The 13525-nt window shown below is 51.2% G+C and overlaps 4 protein-coding genes across 4 annotated transcripts; 2 read left to right on the plus strand and 2 right to left on the minus strand.

Moving 5' to 3' along the window:
* Positions 1-264: 264 nt before the first annotated feature.
* Positions 265-6687, plus strand: N7473_000799 (DNA-binding ATPase; the record flags this gene model as incomplete). Its single annotated transcript, XM_057146739.1, has 4 exons — positions 265-275; positions 333-350; positions 432-5837; positions 5901-6687. The coding sequence occupies 4 exons, from the start codon at positions 265-267 to the stop codon at positions 6193-6195; spliced, it is 5730 nt and encodes a 1909-aa protein (XP_057014625.1). The 3' UTR covers positions 6196-6687.
* Positions 6688-7382: 695 nt separating this feature from the next.
* N7473_000800 (uncharacterized protein) lies at positions 7383-9386 on the minus strand (the record flags this gene model as incomplete). The annotated part of the gene is made up of 2 exons (XM_057146740.1): positions 7383-9230; positions 9324-9386. 2 exons carry the CDS (start codon positions 9384-9386, stop codon positions 7383-7385), a joined length of 1911 nt encoding a protein of 636 aa, XP_057014626.1.
* Positions 9387-10238: 852 nt separating this feature from the next.
* Positions 10239-11126, plus strand: N7473_000801 (alpha/beta hydrolase; the record flags this gene model as incomplete). The annotated part of the gene is made up of 1 exon (XM_057146741.1): positions 10239-11126. The coding sequence occupies one exon, from the start codon at positions 10239-10241 to the stop codon at positions 11124-11126; it is 888 nt and encodes a 295-aa protein (XP_057014627.1).
* A 278-nt stretch (positions 11127-11404) lies between these two features.
* Positions 11405-13215, minus strand: N7473_000802 (uncharacterized protein; the record flags this gene model as incomplete). The annotated part of the gene is made up of 3 exons (XM_057146742.1): positions 11405-11607; positions 11669-12246; positions 12317-13215. The coding sequence occupies 3 exons, from the start codon at positions 13213-13215 to the stop codon at positions 11405-11407; spliced, it is 1680 nt and encodes a 559-aa protein (XP_057014628.1).
* Between the last annotated feature and the right edge of the window lie 310 nt (positions 13216-13525).

Below are 13525 nucleotides of genomic sequence, written 5' to 3' on the forward strand. Positions count from 1 at the left end.
AAGCCCCCCAATGATATAAACCCAGCTGCGTGACCTCGAATCTCCTCTTGTGTACTGAATCTAATCCTCCCTGCTGACTCAGCCCCCGGGGCCATTGGTGGTGTTGGGCGTTATTCTGATTTTCTATTGGTTCACCGTGCTTGCCTACCATCACCGTGATACGCGACTCGACGCGTTCTCTCACTTGACTCTTTTTTATTGTTCGACATTCTACTATTTAATTCGGGTGGTGCTGGTCACTCGGTCTCAGAGTGACGGGCCGCCATGACTTCCCGGTAAGTGCCCTTATCCAATCATGACGCGTCAGTCACCTGATACTAATCCGATCACAGACTCGACCGCCTGGTCACGTGAGTATCATTTACCCTGATCACATGATGGTCAAGGCGATCATCACGTCAGCTTCCCCTTACTAACCAATCACCGTTTAGATTACTTGAAACTGGCAGCACTCAATTGATTCGAAATACCGCTGCTCAACAACTTGCGGATGTCCAAAAACAACATCCAGATGAGCTGTTCAATCTCCTGGGCCGTATTCTGCCATATCTTCGCTCCAAGTCCTGGGATACTCGAACTGCGGCCGCCCGGGCTATTGGGCTGATCGTCACCAACGCAGATGTCTATGATCCAAATGAGGATGATGGCTTACAGATCAAGTCTGCAGCTGACAATGACGACGACGTGGAGATCAAGTCTGAAGTCAAAGCGGAGGAGCCACCATCCTCATCAGAAACGTTTCTTGACCTCGAGACGCTAGATATTGCCTCCGTCTTGAAGTATGGCAAACGGCTACTTGGCAGTGCTGGCAAGGAGCACGAGTACTCTCTCGCGGCCCTGGACCCGGCAGCTCGTCTTCAGCATCAAAAGAAGTCCCTGTACGGTCGCTTAGGTCTGGAAGGTGAGTACGTGGAAGATGACATTGACCTGAGCGACATTGTCATGCCTAAGCCAGCCACCCCAGCTCCCAAAAAAGAAGCCCCGACTTCTGCCCTTCCAATCTCCCGCGAAAACAGTCTGCAGGATGCGGCTTCCCACCGGCCATCTTCGCCCAACGAGGCCTCCAAACTAGAGGAGTCGGGCTTGAGCAAGCGGCAGCTGAATCAACTCAAACGCAAAAATAAACACAGCGCCAAATTGGGAGCGAACAAGGTGCGCGTGGTAGATCTGTCATCCTCACGCAGGACGTCAGAAAATGTTACCACTCCGATCGCGACACCCCACCCCATCAAAACAGAGAATGGCGAGGGTCAAAATGGCGAAGTCAAGCCCGACTACTTCTCATTGGATCGCTCTGCTGGCGGTGACGACGACTCTAAAATTGTCTCAGAGTTCAAAGGGCCTATTGCCCCGGAGAAGCCCATTATCCAGCCTGACCTTGTAGACCAGGGCGCTGGGTGGCCTCTGGAATGCATGTGCGAATTCCTCTCCGTGGACATTTTTGATCCTAACTGGGAGGTGCGCCATGGTGCGGCAATGGCTCTTCGAGAAGTAGTCAGGGTGCAAGGTGCAGGAGCCGGCCGGATGGAGGGCAAGACTCGTCAAGAAAACGATGACTTGAACCGCCGATGGTTAGATGACCTTGCGTGTCGTCTGGTGTGCGTTCTCATCCTAGATCGGTTCGGCGATTATATTTCAGATAACGTCGTTGCTCCAATCCGCGAGACCGTGGGCCAGACACTTGGAGCCCTCCTATCCCACCTGTCGCCTAGGTCTGTTCGGCTCGTCTACAGGTGTCTATACCGTATCATCATGCAGAAAGACTTGGATCTTGATCGTCCCGTATGGGAGGTCTGCCATGGTGGCATGATCGGTTTACGATACCTGGTTGCCATTCGCAAAGACGTGCTTCTCAAGTACCCATTGCTGATGGATGGCGTTCTCGAAGCCGTCATGAAAGGCCTGGCTGACTTTGACGACGACGTGCGTGCCGTCAGTGCCGCCACACTTGTGCCAATCGCGGAAGAATTTGTCACATCCCGTGCAGGCACTCTTGGCCTTCTGATGAACATCGTCTGGGAATGCCTATCCAATCTACAGGACGATCTCAGTGCCAGTACAGGGTCTGTCATGGATCTACTAGCCAAGCTGTGTACCTTTACCCAGGTATTGGATGCGATGAAGGCGAATGCAGCAGATAATCCGGAGGCTTCCTTTGGCAATCTGGTCCCCCGTCTGTACCCGTTCCTGCGGCACACCATCACGAGTGTCCGTTCTGCCGTACTTCGCGCGCTTATGACGTTCCTGAAGCTCGAGGGAGAAGGGAGCACGGATTGGGTAGATGGCAAGGCGCTGCGGCTGATCTTCCAAAACTTACTCGTGGAGCGCAACGAGGGTGTTCTCAAACTATCCCTGCAAGTTTGGTCGGAGCTACTGAAAGCGATCGAACTCCGAGGATCATTTGCAGAGGCTACTGAGCTTTCCAGCTCTGTTGAGCCACTGGTCAACCTAACACTCGGACCATTCGGTGTTCCGCGGTACCCCATCCCCATGAACGCCTCTCTATTCATCAAACCGTCCGGAGTGGCTTTCTCTATCGCTGCTCCTCTCCCTGCCAAACCTTCCTCGCCGACCAGCACCACCCCTGGTGGCGCTGAGGCCAAAGCTGGCCGCAGGCGCAAGTCCGAGAAGAAAGAAGCCCCTCCGCCGTCAGCACACAATGTGGATGGGCATATGCTGTCTGGTGACATCGATCTCGTTGGCGCAGACACTATGCTCAGATCCAAGATTTATGCAGCAAAGGCATTAGGCGAGCTGCTCTCCTTCTGGGACAAGCATGAGCTTCCTTCATTCTGGCCAGCAATTCTGGATGGCTTTGGCCTCCCGGCCTCCACTTCTCAACTTGCGTCTGCCATGGTCGTGGAGGAATACGCCCGGATTTCTGGACCCGAGAGCAAGTATTCCGCGTCTCTGTGTGAGCGACTTCGTCCCATCATCGAAGACGAGCGCCCATCTTGGTACTCTGATATTTCATGCTACCTCCATGTTGCGCGCGCACAATGTCATTCGCTGCTGAATACCTTCCGAGACCACGCTCACGTTCCACCCTCCCGGTTGCCAACGTTGGCCGTTGTTGTCCAAGGCGATCCTGAAGCTGGTCCCAATGCATTCTCTCTGGCTGATGCCGACAAGATCATTGGTCCGGACTTTGACCGATTGAAGAAGAACCTCACCCCAGCCCAGCGGATTACAGCTACCCAGGTCTTGACCGATACTCGCACTACGGCGCAGTATGCGGTTGATGAGGCACGGGCCATGAGAGAACAACGGGATATGCGGGTCTTGGCAGCAGCAGCAGGCGCATTGGTCGCCCTACGCGACATTCCCAAGAAACCTGGCCACATAATTAAGGGTATGATGGACAGCGTCAAGAAGGAGGAGAACGTTGAACTTCAACAACGATCTGCAACTGCAGTTGCAAGCTTGATAGAGCACTACACGGCCGCAACCAAGCGTGGACCGGTGGACAAGATTATCGGAAACTTGGTCAAGTATTGCTGCGTGGATACCTCCGAAACTCCCGAATTCCCACACAACGCCCAACTTGAGAAGTCTATCTTGTCACTCCGCAAAGAAGAGGACCGTCGGGATCACCCCGATGCTGCCAAGTTTGAGCGAGAGGCTAAGGAGGCTCGCATTATGCGGCGGGGTGCCAAGGATGCTCTCGAGCAATTGACGATCATGTTTGGCGCACAGCTTATGGAGAAAATCCCCAACCTGGCATCCCTTGTTGAGCGGCCATTGAAGGACGCTTTGGAAGGCGAACTCCCCGAGACTATCACGAATCCCGAGAACGAGCTCGGCCAGGAGGTTGTGGATGGACTGTCCACGCTTCGCGCCCTTCTTCCAAAGTTCGATCCTGGTCTTTACACTTGGGTTATTGGTCTGATGCCGCTCATTGCCAAGGCTTTACAGTGCCGGTTGTCTGTCGTTCGCTATGCAGCTGCTAAGTGCTTCGCGACTATTTGCAGCGTCATCACTGTTGATGGTATGACGATGCTGGTCGAGAAGGTACTGCCCACCATCAATAACGCTCTGGATGTCCATCACCGTCAAGGTGCCATCGAGTGCATTTACCATCTGATTCATGTCATGGAGGATGGTATTTTGCCATATGTGATTTTCCTTGTTGTGCCTGTTCTCGGTCGCATGAGTGATTCTGACAATGACACTCGTCTGCTGGCTACTACCTCTTTCGCGACACTTGTCAAGCTGGTTCCTTTGGAGGCAGGTATCCCTGACCCCCCTGGCATGTCCGAAGAGTTGCTCAAGGGCCGTGACCGAGAAAGAAAGTTCATGTCTCAGATGCTGGATGTGCGCAAGGTAGAGTCGTTCCAGATTCCCGTCGCCATCAAAGCTGAGTTGCGATCTTACCAACAAGACGGTGTCAACTGGCTCGCTTTCCTCAATCGTTACAACCTTCATGGCATTCTCTGCGACGACATGGGTCTCGGTAAGACTCTCCAGACCATTTGCATTGTTGCAAGTGACCACCACATGCGAGCTGAGGAATTTGCCAAGAGCCAAGCCCCAGATGCTCGCAAGCTGCCGAGTTTGATAGTCTGCCCGCCCTCTCTCTCTGGTCACTGGCAACAGGAAGTGAAGCAGTATGCACCATTCCTGAACTGCATCGCATATGTCGGACCCCCATCGGAGCGTGCCAGACTTCAGCCTATGCTTTCAGAGGCTGATGTGGTTGTCACATCCTATGACGTCTGCCGTAATGACAATGATCTGCTCAATGCTATCAACTGGAACTACTGTGTCCTCGACGAAGGCCATCTCATCAAGAATCCCAAGGCAAAGATTACTCTTTCTGTGAAGAAGTTGATGAGCAACCATCGTTTGATTCTTTCCGGCACACCTATTCAGAACAACGTGCTTGAGCTATGGTCACTGTTCGACTTCTTGATGCCTGGCTTCCTTGGTACCGAGAAGGTCTTCCTAGACCGATTTGCCAAGCCCATCGCGGCGAGTCGCTTCAGCAAATCCTCGTCCAAAGAACAGGAGGCTGGCGCTCTGGCGATCGAAGCCCTACACAAGCAGGTGCTGCCATTCTTGCTTCGTCGTCTCAAGGAAGAGGTTCTGAACGACCTGCCACCCAAGATCATTCAGAACTACTACTGCGACCCGAGTGATCTGCAGAAGAAGCTCTTCGAAGACTTCTCCAAAAAGGAACAGAAGGAACTTCAAGATAAGGTTGGCAGCACAGAGCGTTCCGATAAGGAGCACATCTTCCAGGCTCTGCAGTATATGCGCCGTCTGTGCAACTCACCTGCCTTGGTGGTCAAGGAAGGCCACAAGCAGTACAATGAGGTCCAGTCCTACTTATCTGCCAAGCGGTCCAACATCCGAGACGTATCACACGCACCCAAGCTCTCCGCTTTGCGCGACTTGCTTGTTGACTGCGGTATTGGTCTCGATCACTCGGCCGAGGGAGAGTTGGACACCGGTGCAAGCTATGTCAGCCCGCACCGTGCCCTGGTCTTCTGTCAGATGAAGGAGATGCTTGACATTGTGCAAAACGATGTTCTCAAGAAATTGCTTCCGTCTGTCCAATACCTTCGTCTGGACGGTGGTGTCGAAGCTACCAAGCGCCAGGACATTGTCAACCGATTCAATACCGATCCAAGTTACGATGTTCTGCTGTTGACCACCAGCGTCGGTGGTCTGGGTCTCAACCTTACGGGAGCTGACACTGTCATCTTTGTCGAGCATGACTGGAACCCGCAGAAGGATATCCAGGCCATGGACCGCGCTCATCGTATCGGCCAGAAGAAGGTCGTCAACGTCTACCGTCTGATCACTAGGGGTACCTTGGAGGAGAAGATTTTGAAGTAAGTTCCAACCTCTCTTTTGCCAACCACGACTGCCATGACTAACTCGCATGTCATTTACAGCCTACAACGCTTCAAGATCGACGTCGCCTCCACGGTGGTCAATCAACAAAATGCCGGCCTCGGCACTATGGACACAGACCAACTCCTGGATCTCTTCAGTCTAGGCGAAACGGCAGAAACAGCCGAAAAACCCGTCGAGCCCGCCGGCAACGAAGTCGATATGGTCGACATCGATGGCGAAGTCAAGGAGAAGGGCAAGAAGGGCTGGCTCGACGATCTCGGCGAACTCTGGGATGACCGACAATACCAAGAAGAGTACAATCTGGACTCATTCCTGGCTACGATGAAAAATTGATCCACCCCTTGACCCTCCGACTCCATCAGCCTGCATTCTCGAGTCATACTCGACCTTGATGGCGAAGATACCCAGCACTCGGGTCCTTCCCCAGCCTCTACCACGATCGTCATGTCCTACAGTTTTCCCTTTCCGCACTTGCTTTCTTACCCCAAAATAATCCTGTGTGCATCAATCAGCGAATAGTTTTTGTTTTTTTCTTTTCATCACTTCATTTAGGGATGGTACTTTGGCTTTACGCACAGATATCTGATGCTTTCTGATACGTGGACTTTCTTCAAACCCTTCGTGTATTTCTATCCTAACCTTTGGACTTTTTCTCTCTCCACGACGAATGATATCTTGCATGTAAATAGATAAGGTGGCCCTCTATTAGGTTCTCTCGCAGTCTGTCTCCCCAGATAGATATTAATTGGCCGATTCAGAATTCCCACCCACTTTCGTCTTTATCTCAATCCGATTTGCGGTCGTTTGCCCAGTCTTACAGGAGGTACTTTGTTCTTCGCTGCTATCAAGAGGGCGTGTCATTCGGAATCCGGAGATAGTAGTAGAGTAAGACTGGGGAACGACAAGATAGGCCTGTCTCATGAAAGACCTGAACGCCGTCAATCCACGAAGTTCCTGGACCTCGCCATTCTTAACATAACGTATAAAAAGCTTCTCAAGTTCATCGGAAATTACGTTTACACATACACTATAGGACAGTGGATTTTTGTGCTGTGCAAAGGGGAGTCCAATTTCTTACAGGCTGTAGAGGCAATAGACACAGACACGAACATATCAACGGCTAGAAATACTTTGACAATTAAAAGGACTCCGATAGAAATGGCACCATGATGGCGCCCCGACCAATATTGCCCGACACAATAATTGTAGATGTGTACCAGACGCCGAATTTTCCCCACAGAAACCCCCCGAGAACGAAGCAGACCAAATGGAGAGTAGAACGAATTAAGTGAGGATGAGCGCGCCAAGAGAATTTGTAGATAGAGAACAAGAAAGAACATTGACTTGACCCTCCCGCAACAAGACGGGAGGAGAGCAAGTCAAGGTTGGGAAAAAAATGACATTGACAGAATTGAAGTAGAGTAACGGGATACTTCTGTTCACTGAAGGTCATTCAGGAATACCACATCTCAAAACATGGACCAACGCACCAGGCGCCTGTCCGACCTTGCCAGAAGTGCTCAGGCTTGTCCCTTAGGCTTGGCCAGCATGTTCAGACGGCTGAGACTGAGGACACCGCGGGACTTCTGCTTCGCACTAGCAGTCGCATTGGTAGGAGTACCCATACGATTCGAGGACGAGCGAACCGGGGTCTTGATAGGTCGGGATTTGACAGGGCTTGGGGTCGGCGGAACCGACTTCTTCAGCCTCTTAGTGCTGCGTCCATCCTCCAGCGAATCAGCTGGGGGAACATTCTCGGCATTCTCGGCATCCGGCAAGTCATCATCGTCAACTTCGTCGCGATGTCTCTTCTTGTTGCCGATTCCATGCGCGATACCATGAGCTACAACGGGAAGTTCAGGGTACACAGATCCCTCCTCAGCGACATTCGACTTGCGCACGTGTCGAATTGTGGGCGACACAACCGAGTCTGGCTCGGTCACGCCAGCGGAAGCAGCATTGTGGTCCGGAGTGAGGGTAGGGAGAGTAGGGTAGACGATATCGGATAGGTTAGAACGAGAGGGAGTGGTCGGGATCTTGGACCGGGAAGGCGAAGCTTGAGCCAGCTCATAACGAGACTTGACACTGGGAGTAAATTCGACGTGCTTCTTTGGCGATGGAGTTGGTGCGGAATCAGCCATTTCATTTCGAGTACCAAAGAGCGAGTCAGGATTAAAGTCAGGAGCAGCCACATGCGTCCCGGCGGCGATCCTGGCGGGATCACGGGAGAACAAGGGCTGGCGTTTGCGAAGAATGGACTTGAGGTGGCTCAGTGTGGGGAGACTGCTCTTGAATCGTGGGTTGAATTCGGTACGCGGAGTACGGGGAGAAGCAAGACCCTTGGTGGAGGGAGATCGTGCCAGGGAAGGAATCAAGGATGTCTTTGGAGCCTTGATACTGACGGAGCCGGAACGCGCCATCGAAGCTCGGGTCGGGGTCATGAGAGAGCCGGTGATTCTTGGCCGAGGGCGCTGGCTAGCAGGTTTTTGTGTTGTAGCATCCAATTTTTCAACCTGAGAGCGAACCACTGATGTGTTGGCTGTTGGATTGGGCTTGGCGCGCTTGGCCGTAGGGGTTGTGGTAGTAGGCACGGTTTCTGTCGATGACTTCAAGGGAGATCGCGAAGGGGAGGAGTTCTGAGGCTCAGGTTCGTCAAGCTGTGCCTTGGACTTGGTGCGCTTCAACGACTTTGTCACGGGCTGGAAGCGACCTGGCGCAGGCCGGAACGAAGAAGGATGTCCCGCAATCGAGTCCATCTTTTTGAACTCGGCCATGTGCACGTCACTGAAGCGGCTAGCCTTGCCCTTGGGCTTTGCAATCTTTCGGTCGCCGTGCATGTTGTCACCTTCACGTTCTTGCTGGTTCTGCTTGGACTTGTCAAGAATCATCTGTGCTTTGATTCGTGCAACTTCCCCGCGAACATTGTCCATCAATTGTTTGGCTTCGTCGCTGAGCTGAGACTCTTCGCCGCGTTTGAACTCGTAGCCCGGAGTGCCAAAGTGGGTGGGCGCTGGGGAGGCCTTCGACTTGGATGGGGTGTCTTGAATGGCGGCATTCTTGAGAATGTTGCCGTTGGCGTCCCGTTGAATGGGATTGAAGCCCAGGATCAATCCGGAGTCGACCCGTTTGGTCGTGCTTTGCTGTACCTTGCTAGGATGCATTTCCTCGTGAGATGGACGAACCGCCGAGGAAGTTGGTGTTCTAGCATCAGTCATTTTGTGATGTGAGTGCGCGTTGGGTGTTCTTTGGAGACCCTTCTTGGTGACCGGGGTGCGGACGGATGGATGGTCATTGCCCAGAGTCTCGTCGCGTTCTTCGACGGATGCAAGTCTGTATCTGATGTCGGGTTGAGAAGCCAGCTCCTGGGTCTGTATCCCTCGTGTCGTGTTAGCTCATATCCACTATAACTACAGTGACGTCTTGCAGTCATCTAGTGACGGGCGTTGCCAGGGCACACTGACCTCGGGACCGGGAGATGGTTGGGCGCTAGCACTGCGCAGGCGCGCGGAGCGGCGGACCGCCATAACTAGAACTGATAATGTTGTGGAGACTAGAAAGAGTTGTAATGAATTTGAGAAGCGTGTAGTTCGAGGGTAATTGAAGATGGTGGAGTGTGGAGAGGAGGGGAGTCGGTGAGGCGATGCGTGATGGAAGCGAAGATCCGCAAATGTAAACAAACGCGTTTGACGTCACATGACTAAGCATGTTTATGAGGTCGCCGTGCATCCCAGCCCTGGGTGCTCGAACCCTACCAAGTTCAACCATACCACATTTTCGTTGAGAGGGTTATTTCATGTTTCTTCTCCATGGGATTTCCCTTTTTTTTTTCAAATTATAGCAGGCAAATAATCTATGACTCTTTCTCTTGGACCTGTCCCGGGCCCAGAAAAGTGAGATGCATAGGCCGCAGCTCTCCCGACAGTAAGGCTGTTGCACTTGCATCAGTTCGGCAAATCTCGAGTGGACCCGACTTTGTATAAAGTGTGAATGAATTGTTGTGTTTGTTCCATGACTTTGTACATATGATAGGCCTCCGTACTGAAAGAACAGACGCGACTTTGTTCGTACGCCTATTTTGGTTTCTTTAATTCTTCCTCAAGCCGAGTATAGTTGTGACGGACTCCTTGCGGCTAAATCTGAGACATCAGACATCATTATTGAATGCTATTTACGTGCGCGCGTTGTTGCACAAGTGCACGAACCAAATGAGTCCGTGCCGTTTTCCCGTTGTGGCTGATGCCCCGCCATTTTCATCCCTCAACACCTGTCAACTTCTACTTTGCAACCTCTATCTTCGGTCACTGAAACCCCTAATGTACCGTGCCTGAGGATTTCCCCATTCGAAACTCTGTGCAACAGCCTCCAAATCAGGAACCATGAAGTTCCCAGAGCCTCACATCCATGCTCCACGGGATGCGCACACCCACACAGCCATCTTCCTTCATGGCCGGGGAAGCAACGGACCAGAATTTTGTGAAGACCTGTTTAGTTCTTTGACCTCGAATCTGAAAAACCTACCAGACAGCCTGCCAAGCTGGCGCTGGGTCTTTCCAACTGCGAAGACACGCTACAGCTCGAGGTTCAAAGAAGACGAATCAGCCTGGTTCGATGTATGGTCTATAGACAACATTGAAGAGCAAGAGGAGCTATCTGTGGAGGGGCTGAGGGAATCGGTCTCTCATATTATGAAGATTCTGACTGATGAGATCGAGCGAGTTGATGGGGACGCTAGCCGTGTCTTTCTCTGCGGGATCAGCCAAGGCATGGCAACCATACTCTGGACCTTCTTTTGTGCCGTAGGACAAATCAATCAACCCCTGGGCGGGATGATTGGATTCTGTGGCTGGCTTCCCTTTTCTCACAAGGCAGAAGACCTGGCACGACGCCAACAGGCGATGGAATTGTTGCAACAAAGCAGCGGCAACCAGTCCTTGATCGAGCCTAGTAAGCTTGACAACAAGCGACAGATGTCTAAATTGTTCCGCGACATTATCAACGATCCTGGCCTCCCTCAAATTGATGTGTCTACTGATATATCCATCTTCTCAACACCGGTGCTCTTGAGTCATGGGAGAGACGACCCGATAGTGCCCATTCGGTTAGGTCGTCAAGCAGCCAGAATTCTGCAGCATCTGGAGGTGTCGGCAGAATGGCATTGGTATAGTGGTGCCGAGGCAAATGGACACTGGATCAAAGAGCCGCAGGGATTTGATCAAATGGTTGAATTCATCGAGACACAGCTTTGTTGTGGGGAGCTAGCTTGACTTTGAGGTGAACGATTTCCGACTGCAACAACCTTCGTCTACCGAGGGTCTGGATTGGAAATTTGTACAGATATGATCAGGCAGCAATTTACATAACTCACAGTAATAAAGTAGTACTTCAGAGCGTTGTCAACTGCTACATTTGGGCGATATAACACAGATTTAGTAGCTTAGATCATTTCTTTAGAGGATTACAGCTTCATGTTACAAAAAAAGCTCTCTCAAAGTGCCATATGTTCTTGGCTTGTAGTTTGAAGAAACTTTGGGTAATAAATGTATCACTCGCTTGAAAACCGAATGTCAATCACAGCATCATCGGCTGTGGGTGGCCCGACGTATTTTTTGTTTCCCCAGACCCAGTACCAAACGGAGGCGATAAGTATAAAGGCGACGAAAACCACAGGAGCATAGTTAACGGTTTCCGCAGTGACGGGAATTGAAGCGGGCATGCAGAATAGGGGAACAGCAAGTATGCTCCAAGCTAACAGATGATATGAAGATTAGTATATGCGATCAGTAAATGGGGAAATTTCTCATCTTACCTAGTGCTACAACATTGCACACTGCTCCCAGTTTGCCCAGATCGAATTCGCCATTCTTGATCTGCTTCCGACCTCCCAAGAAGGAGACTGCAATGGGGCAAGCGTAGCTGACGGTCAATGTGATGACGCCCACCCCAGAGAAGGCATTGAACGCGGTACTTGACCCGAAATAGATGAGGCCAAGTGCAATTTGCAGTACCATACCGAGCATCATGGCGTTGAAGGGAACATCGAGCGTCTTGTTCACTTGTCTCCACTTGCTAGAGTATGGAATTCCCCCATCTCGTGCAAATGCCCATATTGATCGTGAGACAGTAGTCGTGCAGCCAATACCGCAAATAAGAGAAAGAACGATTAAGGGCAGGAGAAGAAGGAACGCGCCCGTTGAGTTGCCAACGGCGGATTTCATGATAGTTGGAACCGGCTGGCCGGATACCAGGGCAATCAGTTCTTGGCTGTCGGGCAGTACAAATACCAAGGGAATGAGGAACAGAAATCCGGCCAGTGAGTTCAAGATGACAGTGCCAACAATCGCTTTTGGTACTTGCTTCGATGGGTGCTGGACTTCCTCACACATACTGTGATCTTGTAAGCATGCGAAATTACAAAGGAGCACTCTAGCAAAAGTAAAACAGATAGGGTACTCACGAGATAACCATTCCAGTTGAGGAAGTTGTGTATGCAGCCTGCAGGAGGCCAACACAGAAAGACCAGCCTACGGGCCAGCCTGATTGAGGCTCAAAGTTTCCAAACACATATTCAGCATCGTGTCTACCGTTCTTGGCAACGACCAAGGTGCAAATGACGATAGCTAGGATTCCAGCAAATGTCCAAAAATGGCAAATGTCTGAAAGACAACGGATGTCAACGAGTGATATGGAGGTTTGAGCCTGGAGGGGACTCACGTCAATATAAGGTAACCACTTGTTTGCCATAGAGGAGACGGTATTGCATAGAAGAGTAATGGCTAGGAAGATTAAGAAGGTCTGGTACGCTGTCGCTTCGAAAATGCCGACTCCAGGTGAAACCTCGAAAACGTTGACGCAAGCAATCAGAAATTGGGCAGAACCAAAATTCACTGCGAGAGTAATCATGACATTTCCTACCACATATGACCAGCCGCAGATCCAGGCGATGATTCGGCGGCAGAACGGCGGCGACAGCATGAATGATTGATAGTACACACCACCAGCAGTGGGATATACCGAAGTAATCTCGCCAAGAGATAAGGCAACGCAGAGGATAATTATTGAAACAATCAGCCAGCCCCAAATGATATTCACTGGGCCTCCTCCAACGAGAGGGTATATGAAGGTGGTAGCTAATCCATAAGGGATGGATGCGAGAACGAAGGACATGAAGGCCACCTGAAGAGTTGAACGGTTCCTGGTGAGCTCAGGCTCATAGCCCAAGGCTTCGAGCAAGCCGTTTGCTGCAACAGGCTCTGAGTCTCCTAGCTCTGTTTCATACTTCATTTTATCGTGATTGAAAAGATCTGTCTTGGGCCCTGAATCCTGGTGTCGACGAGACTCAAAATCGGTTGCCATGATTGAATAAGACCGAGTTAATGCAATAATTGATAACGATGTAGTTCAAGCCAATCCATGCAAAGATGGAGGAATGGGTAATCCAATTCTGAGCCCCGGGATGAAATGGATACGGTTTATATACAAGAGACCTAGCCGCACGGCTCAGTCGGAGAGCAAAGCTGTGTCCAGCTTCAGGAAACTCTATATCTTACACATCGTCATATAGATAGGCAATCATTGTAGATAGTCTTTACCCCGCATTTCAGCGGGCGGTAGTCAATGCAATATCATTACTTTCTACATAAAGTTCAGGCTACACTAAACGAAA

Source organism: Penicillium subrubescens (genome assembly GCF_028828155.1).
Source record: "Penicillium subrubescens strain IBT 31985 chromosome Unknown utg000001l_segment0_segment0, whole genome shotgun sequence".
NCBI classification, from domain to species: domain Eukaryota; kingdom Fungi; phylum Ascomycota; class Eurotiomycetes; order Eurotiales; family Aspergillaceae; genus Penicillium; species Penicillium subrubescens.